A 24,391-nucleotide genomic window follows, 5' to 3' on the forward strand; every position below is an offset into this window, starting at 1 on the left:
TCTGTTCTTAATAATCAGGACCACCACAGAGCAGGTATTATTTAGGTGATGGATGATTCTCAGCACTGCAGTGACACTGACATGGTGGTGGTGTGTTAGTGTGTGTTGTGCTGGTATGAGTGGATCAGATACAGCAGCGCTGCTGGAGTTTTTTAATATCATGTCCACTTACTGTCCACTTTATTAGACACTCCTACCTAGTTGGTCCACCTTCGCTCATCTATTGCTGCTGTTTGAGTCGGTCATCTTCTAGACCTTCATCAGTGGTCACAGGACGCTGCCCACCGGGCGCTGTATTTATCGTCTTATTTACTCATACCAGCACAACACACACTAACACACCACCACCATGTCAGTGTCACTGCAGTGCTGAGAATGATCCACCACCTAAATAATACCTGCTCTGTGGTGGTCCTGATTATTAAGAACAGGGTGAAAGGGGGGCTAACAATGCATGCAAAGAAACAGATTACAGGCAGTAATTGTAGAACTACAAAGAGCTTCTATATGGTAAGTGGAGCTGATAAAATGGACAGTGAGTGTAGAAACAAGGAGGTGGTTTTAATGTTATGGCTGATCAGTGATAGATGGATGGATGGATCGATATCAGAAGAAACAATAAATGAGCTGGTGTTTCAATACTTGTCCATATTGAGTGTGTAAAACAGTTTATCTCCACCTTTGCCGTTTCTCATGTTTTGTGAATCTGGCAGTTGTTTAGCATTCATTTCATGATGAATAGACCACTTGAATGGTGTTAAAGACTTGAAATAAAATCTTTTTACATTTAACTTTAAATGAAAGTCATTTTTTTTCTCTTTTGTAACATGATACAAGGTTTTGAATTGAACAGCATATATATTTGATACCCTATTGCTGCCAGCTTGACACTGATAAATTCTGTAATGATTATGTCTTGATAACCTGCCGTAAGAAACATAAAAATAAAAAAAAATCTAAGTTTATCCTCACATTTACTACAAAAAATTTTTTTGGAGAAAGACATGTTAATACTGTAACATCAAATTAATTCAATGACATGAAAATTTAAAGGTCTGACATATAACATTTGATAATAAATAAAAGGTAACTCATTAATATATTGGCAAACAAAACTTTTTACACTTAATGAAAAGATTGAGGGTAAATTGGTAATATATTCAGTCAGATATGTTAAGTTTGTTTTATGTTTTATTAGGAATTTAAAGTCATGTTTTCACTTTGGTTACATTCATGACAGAAACGGTAGTTACACATTACACAAGATCCATCAGTTCAATTCATCAATATCAATTAATTATCAATTAATTAATTAATACAAATTATATTAATATAATAAATAATTAATATCAAACAGTCATGGACAATTTAGTGTCTCCAATTCACCTCACTTACACACTTCTGGACTGTGGGAGGAAACACGGAGGAGCACCCGGAGGAAACCCACATGGATACAGGGAGAACATGCAAACTCTACACAGAAAGAACCCAGACCACTCCACCTGGGAATTGAACACACACACATACATTATATATATATATACCTGACACTGTGCAAGGAGAAGATGCATCAAAATGAAATTGTAATGGTATGCTTCAAAGCTAACTAAAACATAAATCTCAATACTGGTCTGTCAAGCTAGATGTAGTGTTTGTCTAGTCTAGCAAAACAACCAGTTTACAACTAGCCTACCTGCATGGTTATAAGGAAATGCTTGCAAACGTACTTACCTTCATATTTGTCAATGTAGCTGGTGTTGTACATTTAAAATCGTTCACCGTCAGACGAGGTTAATCTTGAAGACAACAAGTGTAAAAGAGCCGGCCCTGACTCCGCCCCCAAACTGTCAAAACCGCCCCTTTGAAAACTCGAGCGCAAAATCTTCTCTCACGCAGAAAGAGCAGCCGAGCGTAATTTGCTTTCGCGCGCGCGCACAACAATGAAATCGAGCAGAAAAACAACATTCGAGAGTGAAAAAGACAGTTTAAGAGTGATTTTATGATCAGTGCGCACGCAATTCCTCTTTTTGTGCTCGCGAGTTTCACATTTGCACTCGCGAGAGGGATATTTACACACGCGAAATGTTCAAAGTTGCGCCCTCTAGTTTTGACATTGATGTGACCATAGTATACCCTTTATGGAGATTCAGTAAGTCGCTCTTAATTATTATGCACAACATTGATTTATCTCATTTCCAAATTTTGCCGCATAATGCCAAGAACAGAAAGGTTACAAAAACAGAAAGAAAAGGAACTTCAGCAAGCAGCTCAGGGTAGCAGCTCTCTTTTATCCTGGATTAGGCAAATCTACCAGTAAAGCAAGTGAGGGAGATGTATCAGATGTTTGGTTATTAATATGGCCGTGTTTTTCATTTATTTATGCAATTTGATAATTTGAGTTATTTGATTAGATGTGTATTGATTGTGTTAACAAAAATATATAAGTTAAATATTCTACTGTGTTTTTTTTTTATTAATAATTTTGGCGATGGGTGCCCCCTTTTTTTTGGCTTGAGCACTTGCCCCCAAAAATGTCTGTGCATGTGCCTGCTCTCTACTGAGGCAGCCGCCTGTGTAGGCAGTAAGACAACAAGGCAGCTCACCAGGTTTTCGAACACACCCACATGTGAGTCAAATGCAGTGATTTATTTTTGTGTCACACTGAAGAAACTTTGCTGCTGCTCATTGAGGGTTAGGGTTAGTAACAGCAGAACGATGTGTTTTCACATCCGAGTCTCCCACTGAGCGATTTCTCAGTACCACTCCCAAGCTCTAATAACAGTAAAGAGGGAATGAAAAATCTCCTATGAAAACAAACTACAAACGCATTTATTATTTTTACATGATCCAGTGATTGTCTTTAAACCTGCTCTTGTGTAGATCATTTCTTAATCAGTGTGTTTTATTTAAATTGTAGTTATAGAGCGTTTGTTACAGAATGTTCAGTCTCATAAAAAGTTGATTGTAAAGTGACTCTTATAGCTTCCTGTTCGTAACTCTTGGCTGACTGCTAGCTTTTTTGATAAACTGACATGAGCATCTACATGCACCTTATTTTTCAGTTTTTCCAGAATTTTTATGAATTTGAATTTTTTCCTTCAATCCATGTTCCTACTTATGATCCAAATAAAAACCATGCAAACATAAAATGATTGAAACCCTAATTTTGTGATTCAGCAGTTGTGCAGATTTTGGAAAGCTAACCCACAAGTGAGTTATTTTATTATCGGACATGCATTTTCTATATATTTTTACATCAGAAGTTTAATGTGAGCAAAATAAAAATTATTATGAATAATTAAACCCAATTTATTAGGCATATTTACCCTGTACCTACACTAAACTGCAAAAGTCAGTAAAAAGTTAAGTAAATAAAAAAAAACAATCTGGACGGGTGCAAAGGGAAAAAAACAACTTATTTTTAAACTATTAATTTCTTAATTAAAATATAGGCTATACACAGTCGAGTCACATTATTATGTGAACTGTGTGGCACAGACAGCAGCTAGACGAACTGGGAGTGACTCAATCAGGTCCTGGTACAAGTATCTGGAGCCATGCTGACTGCAGTGCATCACACAGCTGCTGGAAGGGGCAATGATGTGAACTGTAAAAAAATAATTATATTTTATATTTACTATTATTTTATGTAGAGATGTAAACTATTAGACATACAGTAAATGTCTCTGAAACAAAGAAAAGTCAGTATTCTCAACTTTTTTAATCCAATTTAATAGTTGTTAAAGTATGTGTAAAATGATTTTACAGTCGCTTGATAAGCTTGTTTGACTTGAACCAGATGTACGTACAATGATAACTGTTTATAAGAATGATAACTGACAAGTGATTTTAACTATGACCTTAACATTAATACATGGTGGTGTCAGACAGAATCACTTCACTACTTCCATACGAAAGCTCCACTGAACACAAGCATGAGGAGCCTCGTGCATTTAGTTCAGTTTAAATATAAAAATCTGGTAACATTAACTGCTGCTCTTTAGGGCTAAAACTTAATAAAACATTATATAAAAAATGTTCATATATTGTAGTAACAGAACAATAGATATAATCAAATTATTTTGTATTTTTGATCATTAATAAATTTAGCATAGCTATGTTTTAACGTTAGCCAAAATGCTAGCTTGGTTAAATTAATCTAGCCAGCTACACATAAATATGGCAGCAAAAGGCTATATCAAAAATAATTTAAAACATACATCTAAAGGAAACTTACACTGACATTATGAATATGATATAAACCATCTAACAATATAGCCAAGTTATATTACAAACATAATATTTTAAAACGATTACGTTTAGTTACTTTTGCCTACAGCTGTATGGAGATGTGGTCCATCTTCTTTGAGTAAGGGCGTGTGTGGTTTTGTCTTTGGCTGTCATAAATTAATCCTGAAAACATGTTTACAAGGACAAAGCACAGTATCACGCCTAAAGCACATATTTACAAGTCTTTATGGATTTCCTTGATTGAATGATTGAACTAATTAAGTGTTTATATTTCTGCAGTGACTTTTTGTCCAGCTCACTCAGCCACCTTCTGTCACTGATGGTCTGTAACGCGTTACTTAGTAACGCGTTACTCTAATCTGACCACATTTTTCAGTAACGAGTAATCTAACGCGTTACTATTTCCAATCCAGTAATCAGATTAAAGTTACTTATCCAAGTTACTGTGCGTTACTATTTTTGTCATTTTCCTTAGTGAAAATATATTTTTGCTTTCTTCTTGGCAGGGCGGAGCCAGGGGGGGGCCAGTAGTTGCCATGGCCACCATAAAGTAATCTTCGGCCACCCCTCTGGCCCCCCCCACCACCGCTTTGCCGGTGTTACGGAGAATTCAGTTCCCCCTGTTTCCCCTTTAACGCGCATGTGCAAAAATCATGACGTTTAAAATCATGACGTTTTTTTCAGTCGCTTCGTTGAGCATCGGTTTTTTGGAATATGTATTTATAGCGGTATGTTCTTTTCACATTTCATGTTGTATGTTAGGTAGTTTGTGATTAAATACATACTTTAAAGTATTGAATGAACTACTGTCAGAGGTTTTATTGCTCCACCGCAAGTCAGAGGTTTTCACACTGCGTTCGTCTTCAGCCTTGCTGTCAATCAACTAGAATTAACGTGTCAGATTTATTTGTAAATAAATCCTAATACAGGACATGCTCTTATTCACACACTAGTTTGTTTCTTCTCGTTTTGTCACACAAGATAAAGTTTTGGTGCACATACAAATAAACTATATGGTACAGGACAATAAGTAGTCTGTTATTATTTAAGGTTACTCATCTCAGCTGCACTACCATTTACTTTCAAGAACAGTTTCATTCATGGTGATCTCTCGTTCATTTAAACTTCACAAACTGCATCCATGTGATTTTAAAATTAACAAACAGTATGTAGAACAAGTTTAACCTATAGATCAGTCCATTATACTAACAACACAGGGGGGAACACATTTACCTGGAGACCTGGAAAAAATGGTTCCCCACATGTATATCACTGTGGGTGTAATTATAAAACACTACAGTGATGCTGGTGAAGTATTTACGTGTTGTCAGTATGTAGAACAAGTTTAACCTATAGATCAGTCCATTATACTAACAACACAGGGGGGAACAGATTTACCTGGAGACCTGGGGAATATGGTTCCCCACATGTATATCACTGTGTGTGTAATGATAAAACACTACAGTGATGCTGGTGATGTATTTAACTGTTGTCATTATGTAGAACAAGTTTAACCTATAGATCAGTCCATTACACTAAAACACAGGGGGGAACACATTTACCTGGAGACCTGGGGAATATGGTTCCCCACATGTATATCACTGTGTGTGTATTTATAAAACACTACAGTGATGCTGGTGATGTATTTAACTGTTGTCATTATGTAGAACAAGTTTAACCTATGAAACAGTCCATCAAACTAACAACACAGGGGGGGAACACATTTACCTGGAGACCTGGGGAATATGGTTCCCCACATGTATATCACTGTGGGTGTAATTATAAAACACTACAGTGATGCTGGTGATGTATTTACGTGTTGTCAGTATGTAGAACAAGTTTAACCTATAGATCAGTCCATTATACTAACAACACAGGGGGGAACAGATTTACCTGGAGACCTGGGGAATATGGTTCCCCACATGTATATCACTGTGGGTGTAATTATAAAACACTACAGTGATGCTGGTGATGTATTTAACTGTTGTCATTATGTAGAACAAGTTTAACCTATAGATCAGTCCATTACACTAAAACACAGGGGGGAACACATTTACCTGGAGACCTGGGGAATATGGTTCCCCACATGTATATCACTGTGTGTGTATTTATAAAACACTACAGTGATGCTGGTGATGTATTTAACTGTTGTTATTATGTAGAACAAGTTTAACCTATAGATCAGTCCATTATACTAACAACACAGGGGGGAACACATTTACCTGGAGACCTGGAAAAAATGGTTCCCCACATGTATATCACTGTGGGTGTAATTATAAAACACTACAGTGATGCTGGTGATGTATTTACGTGTTGTCAGTATGTAGAACAAGTTTAACCTATAGATCAGTCCATTATACTAACAACACAGGGGGGAACAGATTTACCTGGAGACCTGGGGAATATGGTTCCCCACATGTATATCACTGTGTGATTATTCTTTTTTTATTGCAAACTACAGGCACACACATTTTAAGAACAAAATATTTGTATTAGAAATTAGTGTTAACTAAATTATGCATATATTACAATTATTCAAATATATAATAAAGAAATCCACCTCACTGCAAAGTAAAACTGAAATACTTGAAAAAATAACATATTTATAACTCAATAAAAATAATTCTTTAAAATCTAAATTAAATAAAATCTGAAATGTGCAAATTTATTTGTGGATGGTGCCCTGGGAATGACTAGCATCCCATCCACAGTGCACTCCTGCCGTACGTCCAATTTCCCCAGGAACAGTTCTGAATCCACCACGGCCATGACCAGGATAAAGCAGTTACTAAACAGAAATGAATAATTAATTTACTATCTACTTTTTAAATATACTAAAAGAGCAACATAAAATAAAATACAGCAACAAGCAAACTTTTTATAAATAATGTCCCAGTTAACCTTGGTCTAATCTTCAGTGCATGCAGGACAGTAAAAATCTTCATCTACTGGTGGGTTGCCAACACATGACTGGTGGTACCATCTGTCACATCCATCACAGGCAATCTAAATAATGACACAGTCCTTCAATTGATAAATAAAATGTCACAAAATAGTTTTATGGTTACATTAGACTTCTCAATTACAAGTCAATTACTTGTAGTGTACAAGCATAGTGCAATGAAAAAGGCAATAAAATTAAGGCATTATTACTATTTCTTTTTTGTTCTTAAACTTTTTTTTTAAACCTTTAAAACAGAAATGTCTCATTACCCATGCAGGTGTCAGCCCTGGATCACTTAGGTTGATGTCTTCCCCACAGAATCGACAAAGATCACTCAAATCTTCTACAAAATTGTATAGACTATAAATCAGCTCCAGACTGGATCCATTTTAGAGTATATACATTTTACAACTGTCAATAGCATCCATAATAACATAATTGTTTTTAAATCTATCTTAAATAATTGTCATTTTTATAACTAATAAGAGTCACAAATAAGTCAAAAGACTAATTGGAATTACCAAATTTTGGCATTAGATGCCCATACTCTCGTTAATTAATTAATAGTAATATAAAATACAGTCTGCTTAAACATACAGAACAACATTTTTCATTTTTTGTCAATATGTAATGCACTGATCAAATGAAAAATGAACTTCATAACCATTTCATAACTGTAACAGTTCCATCAGCAGCATTTACCTGATTCCTGTATTAAGGTCACTGCAATTTTTTTCCTAAAGAGGTTAACTGCCTTTTCTGCATTTGAGAAGCTGATAGGCTGTTCTGTCAGGATTTGTTCTGCAAACTTAAAAGTGTTTAAAATTATAATAGCGTTATACGTTTATTACAGCCAAATGATTTAAGTTATGCTTACCTTGCATACAAAAACACCACAAGATGTGCCATCACGTTGCATTGGGTGAGGAACAGTGTCACACGTCCACCTTGAAACTTTGCATCCTCTATTCCTCATAAAGGCTCTATAAAAACACTGATTTATGTAAGATTTCAATTATTCCCACAGCCAACATACTAAAAGTGCTGCTTACAATTCGTTACCTTGTGGTTTCCAGGCACTTGTTTACTTTTTTTTGGGACTCTCCCAGGGGATCCAAAAACAATGTTTTCTTTTTAGATGGATAAATGGCCTAAAAACGAACAATTCACAACGTGTACATTAGTTTGTGCATACCAAAACATGCTTCTTTGGCAGTGTTTATAAAAAGATGTTTTACTCATTGGTGTGTCAAATCTTTTAATGAGCATCTGGGGGAATCTGCCACAGTTCTTCTGGGTGCTCTGACTGGCTCCTTTTTTTGTAGGCAATTATAATATATTTTTTGCCTAAAGGGTGGTCTGTTACATTGCTTTCTTTACTAATATGCAAAAAAGAAGTGTAAACACAAATTTTCAAAGAGGTGCATAGTGGGTCTAAGTAGAGCTAGAAATGGTCTTAAGAAAGAATCTTGAGTCATAATTGTGTTTAACAAGTTTTACCTGCACCTTTTTCCGTCCTTGCTTAAAGAACTGCAGTTGATTTGCTGGAATGGAGACGAATGCAGGTAAGGTGCAGCAAAGGACGTTATTAGAAAAAACAGGGACTCAGAAAAGTTTGAAAGAAGAAACGGGTGAGAGTGCAAATACAAGCCTCCTACAAAATGGGACATCTGAGAGGCAGGAATGCTGGATGGTAGCACAGGAAGCTACTAAGAGGGTGCAGAGAGTAAACAAACAAAAACCGACAGAAGAATAGAAGAAATAAAAAGAGGTGAGAATATGTGAATCTGATGCAGGAGGAAGTGGCTAAGGCCTACAGAAAGGAAGGCAGGTGAAATCATTAGACTGGGGAATAGGAGTGAGGGAGGTGTGATGCAGCAGATGCTGGGTTAGTGGGTACCCTGACAGCAGTGTACTTAGACTTTCAGAAATCCATTTGTTACAGATTTAATCAGGTTTGTTTCCCAGTTACTATTAATGTGAGGTGTATTTATGGATACTCACAGCAATAGTCCAGTGATTATGTTCATTTATGACACCCAAAAGAACCTTATATTGGCTTGGATCACACTGAAGTTGAATAATAAAAAAACAGATTAATAAAAGCAATAAAGAATACAAGCAATATAGCTCAATAAACACATTTGAAATTAGATTAGGAAAATGTTTTATAAAAACCTACATAGACTCAGTTTGAAATTACCATACCTTTTTTAGCATTTGATATGACCCTTGCCATATTTTGGTCATTGCAAAGGTGTCAATCATGTAAGCCTTGCCCTCGTGCTCCTGGTTATGCTTCCTCACCAGTGTAAAAATGTATGAATTAATAACCTTTCGAAAAATCAAACAGAATAAACATTTTTTTTATTTTTTTTTATATGATATTTTATAGACTGAAAGAATATTGTACCTCGCTCTCCAATTCTCTGCCAGGTCCAAGGTGTGCTATGTCCGTCTCAAAGATTTTATATGGTCCAATTTTGGCCATCAGGACACAATCACTTCTACCAGACCAAACTGCACTGATGACTGCCAAAGTTATGAAAGAGATAAATAACATTAATCCCAAGATTTTTTTGTTCAGAACTGGAAAATGTACATAAGTTAGCTACATTTCTCAGCAAAGAAAGTATTTTAAATACACAGTATGAAAGTGATCTATTTGCTATTCTGCTTGCACACAGAAGAATTGGTCCTCCGCATGTAACCCATCCATGCAGTGAAACACACACACACACACACACACACACACACACACTAGTGAAGTGGGCACACATGCCCGGAGCGGTGAGCAGCCTCCACAGCGCCCGGGGAGCGGGGTTAGGTGCCTTGCCCAAGGGCACTTCAGCCGTATCATGACTTGGCGGCACCGGGAATCGAACCGCGGACCTTCCGGTCGCAAGGTTGGTTCCTTAAACACAAGCCTACGACTGCCCCTTTGTGACAAAAGGTCATTAAAAATGATATTTTTTTATGCAGTACTTTATTAACATTAGTACTATTTTTATAAATCAACTTACTATTCTCAAGATCACTGTAACATGTGATAGATTGAGCACTGGCTGTGCTTGGGACCAGTGGTGCTGTGCCTGGGACTGGAGATTCTGTGTCTGGGATGGGAGATTCTGTGTCTGGGACGGGAGATTCTTGGACTGGAGGTTCTGTGCCTGGGACTGGAGATGCTGTGCCTGGGACTGGAGATGCTGTGCTTTGGACTGGAAAATCTGTGCCTGGAACTAGAGATTCTGTGCCTGGGACTGGAGATGCTGTGCTTTGGACTGGAAAATCTGTGCCTGGAACTAGAGATGCTGTGCTTTGGGCTGGAGATGCTGTGCCTGGAACTAGAGATTCTGTGCCTTGGCCTGGAGAGTCTGTATCTGGGACCAGAGGTGCTGTGCTTGGGACTGAAGGGGCTGTGCTAAGGACCAAATGTGCTGTGCTTTCTACTGGAGGTGCTGAACTTTTTGAGTCTAACATTTTGAGTCTGTGGGGAATTCGAGCTACTTCCTCCACAACTGGAATCAAGTGATCCAGACTAATTTTTGTGAATTTCCCACCTTCAGCATTTACTAAATTAGCACTTTTGCCTTGTAAAGAGGTAATTGTGAAGGGTCCCAGAAAATCTCTCTCTAACTTCCCTCCTTTCCTCTGCTGACTTCTGATGTTTCTCCTCAGCACCTTTTCCCCAGGAACAAAAGTGTGAGCTGCAGCCCTGGAAGCTTGCTTTTTGGCTTTTATTTTGTCCCTTGAGGCTTGCATATTTTTCTTTACTGCCTCATATACTTGGTCCTGCAACTGTATGGCAGACAGGACTATCTCTGCCTGAAGTACATCTTCCACTGTTTGATTGACCTAGGCAATAAAAGTAAATTCTATTTGTACAAACTGTGATATAAAAAAATATTTAAACAAGGTATAAGCTGTGTCCAAATTCAGGGGCTACATCCTAGGAAGGCCAAATAGAAATAGGATTTCTTGTTTGCATCACTGGCATGCAATGAACCTTGGCAAATGTTGACTAGCGAAAGATCCACCCACTGGATCCTTCATTGTCATGGAAAAGTAGGAAGCTTTTTGAAATGGGACAGCCTAGTCATGCAGCTGTGATGCAACTGTTCCTCAAATGCAGCCGCCAAAGGATGCAGCCCCTAAATTGGAATGCAGCTATAAATACAGGTACAAATACAGTACTATGCAAAAGTCTTAGGCACATGCAAATAAATAGTAAAAAAGTTTTTAATATTTGAAAAAAAAAAAAACACCACAATGAGCAAACAGTAAACAGTAATAAACTAAAGAAAGTTTGGATTAGGTGTGACTACACTTTGCTTTTTTGTTAAATAGTCGTCCCAGGTTAAGATGATACAGTTTTATTAAGGAATTAGATGATCAGTTTTTCTGGAGGTATTGACTGTCACACTTGCTTCTTCCTTTTTTTAATCTCATTTAGTAGATTGCTTTCTTTACTGACATACAATTTTTTTCTGTAACATTACTATTATTATTATTATAATTATTATTTATAATATTTGTAAATCTAAAATGTTTTTGTACGGACTCGATAAAGCAGGATTCATAAAATAAATGTCTATAACAATATTTGTACTAAACACAACATATATATACTATATACTTAAGACTTCTGCACAGTCATGAATATCATTGAAAAAAGTTACCACAGTGAATAAACTTACACTGAAAGATTCAGGTACTTCAGAGAAGTAGCGTGCCTCTCTTCCAAACATTAGGTAGAATGGTGAATACTGTGTAGTCAGTTGTTTTTTGGTTCTGACATTGAACAGCACTGCATCAAGATATCTGTCCCATATTTGTGGTTTGTCCTTGCACAGCTTCCCAAGGGTTCTGAAACACAAATACTACATTGAAGGTATATGGCAACAGCTCACTAGTTTTTTGCTGGTGTAGTTTTGTAGTACTTTGCTCTTTCTGCAACATAATGTACAAGTGAAGCAAAACAGTGCTTTATTGAAGTGCTGTAAAACACTTTATTAATCATGGATACCACTTACATACACTAATTATCAATTTCATCAGGTCCATTTAACACAGGTGTTTATTGTACATATTTAATTACTAGTCAATAGTCTCTTTATCTGTCTTATGTGTTTGGCTGTTTTATCATAGTTCATACCCATCCACAGGACCACCACTGAGCAGGTATTGTTGGGTGGTGGAGCATTCACAAGACATCAGTGACTCTGACCTGTTTGTAGCATGTTAATGTTTGTTAAACTGATATGAGTGTATCAGGCACAGCAGTGTTGTTGGGATATTGGGCAGACTGTAAAATTTGTGACCACACTATTCTTGTTGGTTTACCTTGCTCATGTATAGTTATATATAGTCAGTAACTGGTCAGTGCCTGGACTAATGGATCTGTTAGCTGGATAGCTTTGGTTTGGTGGACTATTCTCAACCCAACCGTGATACAGATTTGTTTAAAAGCTCCACGGTGTCACCGTTGTACAGAGCTCCACCACCCAAATAATGCTTAACCATACATGACATACTAGCCTTAGATGAAAGGGCTGGAGGACAGACCAACTTATGAAACCAATTATGCAGAGAAACAGATGGACTACAATCTGCAATAAAATATGTGCAAAATCCATGTATACTAAACTTACCGCTGTATTGTGCCATTCATTCTTTCCACTAACCCATTAGTCTGTGGATGGTATGGTGAACAAAGGCTGCGTTTGATCCCAAACAATTCACAAACTTCTTTGTTGATCTGAAAAAAATATATATTTATTGTCATAATAAAATGATAAGTACAATGACAGCAACAACTATATGAAGAAAGTGAACTGTTAAGTAAATGCAAATGCAAACCTGATTAACAAACTCCCTGCCTTGGTCTGTGAGTATCCTTTTTGGTGCCCCAAAACGATAAAATGTTTTAACAATGATCATTGAAACTTCCTCTGCTGTTTTGGAGGCAAGTGGATAAGCCTCTACCCACTTTGTGAAGTAGTCAATGAGGACACAAATGTATTGATTTCCAGTGGAGGTCATTGACAACTTGCCAATCAAATCCATGCCTATTAACTCCCATGGTTCATTTACCTACACAAACAATTTAGGCAATTAATTATTTGGAACACATTTGTAAAATACACTGCTACTAGTACTAATAATAATAATAATAATAATAATAGAAAAAACACACTATTATTGGAGTGTACTGTTCCTGGAGTTTGATGGGTCTACTCGCCTGGCATTCAGAGCACTGTTTAATCTGCAAATAGGTAGAAAAAAAAGTTTTTTTCATTCTTAATATCTGTTTATGGAACCTGCACTGTTATAAATATTAAAAGTAACAATGTATCAGTAAACTCACCCAGTTTTCGATGTCAATTGTCATTCCAGGCCAATAATATCTGATAGAAATGGCATGTGCTGTCTTCTCTTTGCCACTATGCCCACCTGTCTCGCTGGCATGAAATTCTTTAAAAATTCTGTCAGCTTCTTCAGCACCTCTGACCACATTTATTTTTAGCTGTTTTTCTGTGCCCTTATGGCGCACATAAAACAGTACTCCATCTACAGTATAATAAAGTATATTATGTTGGGTTTGACAGTAATTCACAATTTATATTAGCAGTAAAATATTTTTAATTAATGCTGAAAACTGGACATACATCTGCAACCCTAACATGAATGTTTTCACTCTAATAAGACTATATGCTAATATATGAAGCCCCTGAAGTCCTAAAAGGTGACTTTTTCATCTTGTGAACACATTATTTCTATTTTAATATAAATTATTGTGCATATTATGGTGTATCTTAGCTGGTCTTTAATATTGCAGAATAATAAGAAAGTTAAACAAATTTAAAATCAGCAGGCACTTAAAATGAACATAATACAATTGTAGTTTAAATGCCGTTTAACAGTATTTTTTTTATACTGTAACCTGATCAAAGACATTAACTCAGTATAGATTAAATGATTTAATATTTACGTTTGTGGTTTATTGTATTGTGACTGTGTTATTTCATTATTTACAAACATGAATATATAGTAAATTATGTTGTGTGGAAAAGATAAATATTGAAAATATCACCTTACGGGCCTTTAGGGGCTCCATTCTAATACGTCGGATACGTATTGTCAGATATATACAAACTACAAATAAGTTAAACAGCAAGTCTTACCCTCGACAACGTACTGGTGTGCGCGTCGTCGAATGACGTACTTTTCAGCCTTTGTTTGACACTCTGGGTATTTTCCAGTAATTTTGTAAATTAATAATGTTTGGTACTGAGTCGGATCCATACTGACATATAAAAGAAAATGAACAATTGTAATCTCATTTAAAGTGTTTATATTTCTATTTAGCAGTTAGCTACGCACTCAGAAAAGTTTTACCTATGGTACGTGTAATTTAAGTTAAAAGTTGACATGACATAATAAAACATTTACAGTAGAGTGGCAATAATCATATTTAACTCATGATTAATGAATGTCATTTAAATATTTTTAACAAACAACGCCAGAAAAACAGCAAAACTTACCTCAGAACACTTCGCAAACATTCAGGCAAAACGAGCGATCTAAATTAGAGGGAACCATATTCCCCAGGCCTCCAGGTAAATGTGTTCCCCCTTGTGTTGTTAGTGTAATGGACTGATCTATAGGTTAAACTTGTTCTACATAATGACAACAGTTAAATACATCACCAGCATCACTGTAGTGTTTTATCATTACACACACAGTGATATACATGTGGGGAACCATATTCCCCAGGTCTCCAGGTAAATGTGTTCCCCCCCCTGTGTTGTTAGTTTGATGGACTGTTTCATAGGTTAAACTTGTTCTACATAATGACAACAGTTAAATACATCACCAGCATCACTGTAGTGTTTTATCATTACACACACAGTGATATACATGTGGGGAACCATATTCCCCAGGTCTCCAGGTAAATGTGTTCCCCCCCTGTGTTGTTAGTTTGATGGACTGTTTCATAGGTTAAACTTGTTCTACATAATGACAACAGTTAAATACATCACCAGCATCACTGTAGTGTTTTATCATTACACACACAGTGATATACATGTGGGGAACCATATTCCCCAGGTCTCCAGGTAAATGTGTTCCCCCCCTGTGTTGTTAGTTTGATGGACTGTTTCATAGGTTAAACTTGTTCTACATAATGACAACAGTTAAATACATCACCAGCATCACTGTAGTGTTTTATCATTACACACACAGTGATATACATGTGGGGAACCATATTCCCCAGGTCTCCAGGTAAATGTGTTCCCCCCCCTGTGTTGTTAGTTTGATGGACTGTTTCATAGGTTAAACTTGTTCTACATAATGACAACAGTTAAATACATCACCAGCATCACTGTAGTGTTTTATCATTACACACACAGTGATATACATGTGGGGAACCATATTCCCCAGGTCTCCAGGTAAATGTGTTCCCCCCCTGTGTTGTTAGTTTGATGGACTGTTTCATAGGTTAAACTTGTTCTACATAATGACAACAGTTAAATACATCACCAGCATCACTGTAGTGTTTTATCATTACACACACAGTGATATACATGTGGGGAACCATATTCCCCAGGTCTCCAGGTAAATGTGTTCCCCCCCTGTGTTGTTAGTTTGATGGACTGTTTCATAGGTTAAACTTGTTCTACATAATGACAACAGTTAAATACATCACCAGCATCACTGTAGTGTTTTATCATTACACACACAGTGATATACATGTGGGGAACCATATTCCCCAGGTCTCCAGGTAAATGTGTTCCCCCCCCTGTGTTGTTAGTTTGATGGACTGTTTCATAGGTTAAACTTGTTCTACATAATGACAACAGTTAAATACATCACCAGCATCACTGTAGTGTTTTATCATTACACACACAGTGATATACATGTGGGGAACCATATTCCCCAGGTCTCCAGGTAAATGTGTTCCCCCCTGTGTTGTTAGTTTGATGGACTGATCTACAGGTTAAACTTGTTCTACATAATGACAACAGTTAAATACATCACCAGCATCACTGTAGTGTTTTATCATTACACACACAGTGATATACATGTGGGGAACCATATTCCCCAGGTCTCCAGGTAAATGTGTTCCCCCCCTGTGTTGTTAGTTTGATGGACTGTTTCATAGGTTAAACTTGTTCTACATAATGACAACAGTTAAATACATCACCAGCATCACTGTAGTGTTTTATCATTACACACACAGTGATATACATGTGGGGAACCATATTCCCCAGGTCTCCAGGTAAATGTGTTCCCCCCTGTGTTGTTAGTTTGATGGACTGATCTACAGGTTAAACTTGTTCTACATAATGACAACAGTTAAATACATCACCAGCATCACTGTAGTGTTTTATCATTACACACACAGTGATATACATGTGGGGAACCATATTCCCCAGGTCTCCAGGTAAATGTGTTCCCCCCCTGTGTTGTTAGTTTGATGGACTGTTTCATAGGTTAAACTTGTTCTACATAATGACAACAGTTAAATACATCACCAGCATCACTGTAGTGTTTTATCATTACACACACAGTGATATACATGTGGGGAACCATATTCCCCAGGTCTCCAGGTAAATGTGTTCCCCCCCCTGTGTTGTTAGTTTGATGGACTGTTTCATAGGTTAAACTTGTTCTACATAATGACAACAGTTAAATACATCACCAGCATCACTGTAGTGTTTTATCATTACACACACAGTGATATACATGTGGGGAACCATATTCCCCAGGTCTCCAGGTAAATGTGTTCCCCCCCTGTGTTGTTAGTTTGATGGACTGTTTCATAGGTTAAACTTGTTCTACATAATGACAACAGTTAAATACATCACCAGCATCACTGTAGTGTTTTATCATTACACACACAGTGATATACATGTGGGGAACCATATTCCCCAGGTCTCCAGGTAAATGTGTTCCCCCCCTGTGTTGTTAGTTTGATGGACTGTTTCATAGGTTAAACTTGTTCTACATAATGACAACAGTTAAATACATCACCAGCATCACTGTAGTGTTTTATCATTACACACACAGTGATATACATGTGGGGAACCATATTCCCCAGGTCTCCAGGTAAATGTGTTCCCCCCCCTGTGTTGTTAGTTTGATGGACTGTTTCATAGGTTAAACTTGTTCTACATAATGACAACAGTTAAATACATCACCAGCATCACTGTAGTGTTTTATCATTACACACACAGTGATATACATGTGGGGAACCATATTCCCCAGGTCTCCAGGTAAATGTGTTCCCCCCTGTGTTGTTAGTTTGATGGACTGATCTACAGGTTAAACTTGTTCTACATAATGACAACAGTTAAATACATCACCAGCATCACTGTAGTGTTTTATCATTACACACACAGTGATATACATGTGGGGAACCATATTCCCCAGGTCTCCAGGTAAATGTGTTCCCCCCCTGTGTTGTTAGTTTGATGGACTGTTTCATAGGTTAAACTTGTTCTACATAATGACAACAGTTAAATACATCACCAGCATCACTGTAGTGTTTTATCATTACACACACAGTGATATACATGTGGGGAACCATATTCCCCAGGTCTCCAGGTAAATGTGTTCCCCCCTGTGTTGTTAGTTTGATGGACTGATCTACAGGTTAAACTTGTTCTACATAATGACAACAGTTAAATACATCACCAGCATCACTGTAGTGTTTTATCATTACACACACAGTGATATACATGTGGGGAACCATATTCCCCAGGTCTCCAGGTAAATGTGTTCCCCCCCTGTGTTGTTAGTTTGATGGACTGTTTCATAGGTTAAACTTGTTCTACATAATGACAACAGTTAAATACATCACCAGCATCACTGTAGTGTTTTATCATTACACACACAGTGATATACATGTGGGGAACCATATTCCCCAGGTCTCCAGGTAAATGTGTTCCCCCCTAGTGTAATGGACTGATCTATAGGTTAAACTTGTTCTACATACTGTTTGTTAATTTTAAAATCACATGGCTGCAGTTTGTAAAGTTTAAATGAACGAGAGATCACCATGAATGAAACTGTTCTTGAAAGTAAATGGTAGTGCAGCTGAGATGAGTAACCTTAAATAATAACACAGACTATTGTCCTGTGCGATATAGTTTATTTGTATGTGCACCAAAACTTTTTCTTGCGTGACAAAACGAAAAGAACAAACAAGTGTGTGAATAAGAGCATGTCCTGTATTAGGATTTATTTACAAATAAATCTGACACGTTAATTCTAGTTGATTGACAGCAAGGCTGAAGACGAACGCAGTGTGAAAACCTCTGACTTGGGATGGAGCAATAAAACCTCTGACAGTAGTTCATTCAATACTTTAAAGTATGTGTTTAATCACAAACTACCTAACATACAACATGAAATGTGAAAAGAACATACCGCTATAAATACATATTCCAAAAAACCGATGCTCAACGAAGCGACTGAAAAAAACGTCATGATTTTAAACGTCATGATTTTTGCACATGCGCGTTAAAGGGGAAACAGGGGGAACTGAATTCTCCGTAACACCGGCAATTTTTTTGCGGAAGCATTTCTGCAGGCAGGAGCAGCGCACCTCAGATGAGTAGTTCTTCACCAAAACAGTGCAGTAATACACTCAACATAAATGTCAACCACCAACACCATTACAGTAGTACAGTAGTACTATTTAGTAGTATTCGTGGCGCGCTACGAGTAAAAGCGCCAGCTGGCTCTGCGCATTCCAGTGTTGCCAGATTGGGCGATTATCCGCCAAATTGGGCGGATTTTGTTGGAAAACAATTTGATAGCAGGTAAATAACACTTCTATTTAAAAGAAAATCTTCCGTTTTAAGAAGCTCCAGCATTGTAGAAGGCTATTAAAAGTAAAGTCAATTTTCAATGCTGATTTAGCGTAATAGTGTTGGTCAGTCTGTATCATATTCTTGAAAGAAAATTAAAATGTGTTTTCCATGCATTCACACTGGCATGTTCTGGGATTCAATTGAGTCTCATCAGTACACACAAGTTGGCAGCCAAATAATAAAGTATTGCAAAGGAATATCTTTGAAATATTCCGCATTATATAACTAATAAAGTAACTTGTAATCTAACTTAGTTACTTTTAAAATCAAGTAATCCATAAAGTAACTAAGTTACTTTTTAAAGGAGTAATCAGATTTTCAAGGTAACTAAGCCATCACTGCCTTCTGTTTTTTGGCCTACATCGATCTTGGTAAGATGGTTCCAAAAGCTGCTTTTATAAACATACAGTTTGAAAGACATTTTCAAGATTGATTAGGGATACTGAACACAAGTACTGTACACAACACTGTAAAATATTATCATAAAAAAGCACGTTATCATGTCTTAAGCACATTTACAAATCTGTGCTTATGTTCTTCAGCCTACTAAAGGCACTGTTTCTTCTGCTCTAGCACTGGTCTGGATATGGCTTATAGTGATGCCACTCCTGCTGCCAGAATGAACCAATGAACCATTATTCACCAGGTAAATATATTTAAAATAAAGTAACTTTCTTTCTTATTCAACATTTCCATTATTAAGTGGAACTGAAAGATTTTGAATAAGACGAATAAGATCCACATTGATCTGTGAAAAATAGTGTTAAATTCGGTTTTTGTTTTCATTCCAGAATTACAGACCAGTGTCAGGAGACAAGAGGCCGGAGATCAGCAGTCAATTATGGCAAGATAAAACATTATTTTTGGCAAACTTACGATAAATAAAAATACTTAATGTGCTTTGGTGTACATTTGTTTTTTTGTTACTATTTTAATTATACTCTATATATTTTGCTTTAAATTATAATAAAATATATACATTTTACAAAGTATTTTCATAGGAAATATTTCAAAGCGCTTACAAGAGATGTACAAACACTGAGAGCCTAATGTGTGTACACTACTATTATTGTGTTACTATTGTTATTATTGTTACTCTTAATCCTTGTCTTCTTATTAATACATTGTTAGTAGTGGTTGTACTTATTAATAAGGAGCAAGAACAATTGTAGTCGTCCCAGTGACCATTAAAGGTTAAATATGGCTGGGGAAAGCCTTTTAAAAATCTACTCCAGGCCAGAACTGGGCCATATTCGGCCCAATAATGGTTGTTCTGGCTAGCACATGGTTAGGTCCTGGCTTATTATTGCCAGTCATGGCTGGGATCCGGGCAGCCGTATACGAGCCAGAATCAAACCGTCATTCATTTTGACACCGGGCCAGATCCGGCTGCTGGATGTGGGCCGACACAAAAGGTTACGACCTGCCGGATATGGCCCAGAACTGGGCCATACATTCTTTGCTAGCTGGGCAGCGTTTCCACTTCAATAAAGTTAGTGTAATATTCAACATTCATTTAACATTCACCATTCTGATCTACATAAATGGTTGAAACAACACCTAACACCCACTTACTTTACCAATTCTTACACATTGGCAACATGCTACAACAACTATTCGATGGTCATTTTAAGGTAACATGTATTTATTTAAAGAAAATTTTAAATGAAACTGATCAAGCTCAAACTTCAGCTAACACGTTAGGGAGCGTCATTAAACTAACATAAAAACGTAGGAAACATCTGCACTTATTACAGAGAAATAAATCCATTCAAGTCTTGTCATGAATTGATGGATGAAATACTTTTATATTGGAGCTAAATAAATCTATTAAACTCTGATATGATTTAATGATATTATATGATATGATATTAATGTCCCTCACATCCTACAAACCTTGTTTTATAGATACTGCTTTTTTAAATTTTATTTTAATAAAAAATAAATCTATTAAACTCTGAGTTAAGATCAGTAAATCCATAATAAGTGTGTATCAGAGATAAATCTTTTAAACTCTGATATGATTTAATATAATATAAGTCACACTATTTTTATATACACATATTAATGTCCCTCACATCCTACAAACCTTGTTTTATAGATATTGCTTTTATTCTTATTTTATTTTTATTTAAGTTGAGATCAATAAATCCATAATAAGTGTGTATCAGAGATAAATCTATTATTAACTATATATATTAAAATAAAAAATACAAGCAGTATCTATAAAACAAGGTTTGTAGGGGCCAGTGATAGCTCAGTGGTTAAGGTACTGGACTAGTAAACAGAAGGTTGCCAGTTCAAGCCCCTCCACCACCAAGTTGCCACTGTTGGGTCCCTGAGCAAGGCCCTTAACCCTCAATTGCTCATCGTGTTCCACTCACTGTGTAAGTCGCTTTGGATAAAAGCGTCTGCTAAATGCTGAAAATGTTTAAATATTTTTTAAACACATCAGCAGATTAAAGTCAAACGTGTTTTTATTTTTTAGTGAAAATGCGGCGGTGCTGCTGAGATTTACGTTCAGTTTCACATCCTGATAAAGTTACTTTAATATTGTCCATTCTTATTTTATAAAAGAAAAACTGCTCACCTTCAGCAGCAGCAGCAGAGAGGATCCAGCTCTCACACAGATCTCCTCCTGTCCCTGTTCTTCAAGTCTGTAAATCCGGTTATACTCTGGTAAATACTGTGGTAAATAGTTTATAATTCAACATTTGATACATAACACAATGCAAATAAGTTAGGATGAGGGCGAAAAAGTCTTCGTGTAATGATCAAAAACATCTGTGGAATTTTCCACATGAGCTTGCAGCATCTTGGACCTCAGCCTGTAACTCCCCCCAAAAAACTCCTCCCCTCTTAAAGTGCTGCAAAATACTTTAAACAACAGTTAGAAATGCAACCAACAAACAGCACAGAGGGTCAACACCTAAATAACATCATTTTTTAATTACAACCCTCTATAAATAATCACACCACTCCAATTGCCATTCCAGTACTGCCATAGCTTTGGTTAGCTTCTAATTTGGAGGAACATCCTGAGAGATCTTCTCCTTGGAAACCCATTATGTGGTCCACTTTTGATTGAGTTTCATCCTGACAACACTCCACTGATCCTGTCTGTCCCTCCCACAGACTCTCAAGTAGTGATGGGTCGGTCGCGAACGATCCGGCTCTAAGAGTCGGCTCTTTAAAGTGAACGACGGGATCCGGTTCCTGACTGAGAGCCGATTCGTTTTTTTCCGGTTTTTTTTTCTGTCAAAACCGCACGTGATTGGTCAAGATACGTGGTGGCGTTTGTGTAATTACACTGAGCAAGAGGGGAGGGGTTACACACACACACACACACACACACACACACACACAGAGAGAGAGAGAGAGAGACAGCGTGCACACGAACAGGAGAGTACAGGAGAGAGAGAGAACTCAGTTCTTTACACAGCCAGACATTACACGCTGGAAAGGTGAGGAAAATGAGTGAGAGGAGACATAGTAAAGTTTGGACACGAGGAACCCCTTTTACAGACAAGTTCAGACCAGTGGCGATTTCTCTAAGACTGCAAGGGAAGCTCAGCTTCCCCTAAAATGTCCAAAATTAAATAGTCAAATATGTACAGTTGTGTTAACATTTCATTGACTACAAATGCGTTAGAACACGTTTATCTTGAAGACGAGTTCATTCAGAATCAGCTAATTATCACAAATCGACTCGATTTTTTTTAACTTAACTCATACATTCCCGTAGCGTCAATGCATTTGCCCGCAGAAGCTGAGCGTCTCTTCACTTCTATGGGACGGCGTTGAGGGTTTTTTTTTTTTATGCTCCGAAACTCGCCGGTCATTGGATAAATGCCTCGATTTTGTCCCGCCCCTGGACGCTGAGCATCTCTGGGGGTGAATGGAGCTGTGGGCGGGTGTGGACGCTGAGCTTCTGCAAGATGATTGGAGAATCAGTGGAAAGGCTGAATCCCGTTTTGATTGACAGCTAGTTTGAGTGCTACACCGTCACTTCTCAAACTCAAAAGAAGCTTTATCGGCATGACAAATAGGGACATTCGTATTGCCAAAGCAATACACTTTATTAGTCACTTAATCACTGGGAGCTTCAGTCCCATCGCGGATTTTGCGAGTGAAGTCGAAAGACAAACTGCTGCAACCCATTTCAGGTCATTTTCTTGTAAAAGGAACAGAGGGCAAAATTTATGTGTAAATAAATTGACAAATTTTATGATGTAAGCCGACAATGAGCTTCACCTCTTTGAAAGACCAGCAGCCGCCACTGGTTCACACCCACTAAACCAAGTGTTCACTGGGCGACCAAATGTTCAGTCTACCCACATCTTATACATGTGATGGCACATAGACTGTGTATCTGTCCCCTCAGAGAGAATCTTTTTTAACAGGGCAGATCATAACAGAAAGGAGAAACAGGATCAACCCATCAGAGATGAGCTCCTTGGTTTTTCTGAATGCCAATCTTCACTAAATACTTACAAATACTGTCACACCTTTCACCTGGATTTTCTTTTTGTTTTGCACATTTTCATTTATATTTTGTTGAGTGTGAGTGATGCTTCGTTGATGTTGTGTTGTTTCACTCTAGGTGCTTGTTTATTTTGTTTTGTTTATTAGGATTTTAACATCACGTTTTACACTTTGGTTACATTCATGACAGGAACATTCACCTCACTTGCATGTCTTTGGACTGTGAGAGGAAACCGGAGCACCCGGAGGAAACCCACGCGGACACTGGGAGAACATGCAAACTCCACACAGAAAGGACCCGGGCTCTTCACCTGGGGATCGAACCCAGGACCTTCTTGCCGTGAGGCGACAGTGCCAACCACTTAGCCACCATGCTGTCCCACTTTAGATGCAAATGTACAAATAATATACACAATCAGATCTTTTTGTCTAATTGAGATGGGTCTTTGTTTTTGTATTTTATAATTTATTGTTGGAGCACTCTGTTCCATGTTGAGTATATAAATAAAGCAATTTAAATAATAAACATCTGATACAATGTTTTTTTACATTAGTAATTCATTTTACATGTAATTTGGTAATAAATTAATTTAAGCAACAAAAAAAATCTAAGGAGCCACTTGGGAGCCGAAAGAGCCGGCTCTTTTTAGTGAGCCGAGCCAAAAGAACCGGCTCTCTAAAAGGAGCCGAAATTCCCATCACTACTCTCAAGCCTCATGTTGTCTAGACATGTCGACCAGACCAATCAAACCATCACCATGAAGAATTCTCACATGACCCCACCTGAAAACGTAAGTAAGCTGGACGTTATGAAAGTTCTCACCGTCCTCAT

General features: G+C 37.2%; 2 protein-coding genes across 2 annotated transcripts in view; both read right to left on the reverse strand.

Moving 5' to 3' along the window:
- LOC134323468 (serine/arginine repetitive matrix protein 2-like) overlaps positions 1-21,828 on the reverse strand; it is a 37,822-nt gene extending 15,994 nt beyond the window's left edge. Inside the window, exon 1 of the mRNA XM_063004993.1 lies at positions 21,665-21,828. The gene's annotated coding sequence lies outside the window, so the exon portion shown is untranslated. The remainder of the gene's footprint in view (positions 1-21,664) is intronic.
- LOC134323469 (uncharacterized) lies at positions 910-24,391 on the reverse strand. The gene is made up of 7 exons (XM_063004994.1): positions 24,383-24,391; positions 21,665-21,760; positions 13,055-13,288; positions 10,219-11,050; positions 9,609-9,727; positions 9,404-9,529; positions 910-924 (listed from the first exon to the last, which is right to left on the reverse strand). Exons 1-7 carry the CDS (start codon positions 24,389-24,391, stop codon positions 910-912), a joined length of 1,431 nt encoding a protein of 476 aa, XP_062861064.1.

The sequence above is a fragment of the Trichomycterus rosablanca genome, chromosome 11, assembly GCF_030014385.1.
Source record: "Trichomycterus rosablanca isolate fTriRos1 chromosome 11, fTriRos1.hap1, whole genome shotgun sequence".
Classification (NCBI taxonomy): domain Eukaryota; kingdom Metazoa; phylum Chordata; class Actinopteri; order Siluriformes; family Trichomycteridae; genus Trichomycterus; species Trichomycterus rosablanca.

What these genes read in the sequence shown, in the direction of transcription:
- LOC134323469 (XM_063004994.1), bottom strand. An exon ending in TTACAGTGATCTTGAGAATA is followed by an intron (nt 9,728 to 10,218) that starts GTAAGTTGATTT and finishes TAACTTTGGCAG; the next exon opens with TCATCAGTGCAGTTTGGTCT. An exon ending in GCAGAGAATTGGAGAGCGAG is followed by an intron (nt 9,530 to 9,608) that starts GTACAATATTCT and finishes ATTTTTCGAAAG; the next exon opens with GTTATTAATTCATACATTTT.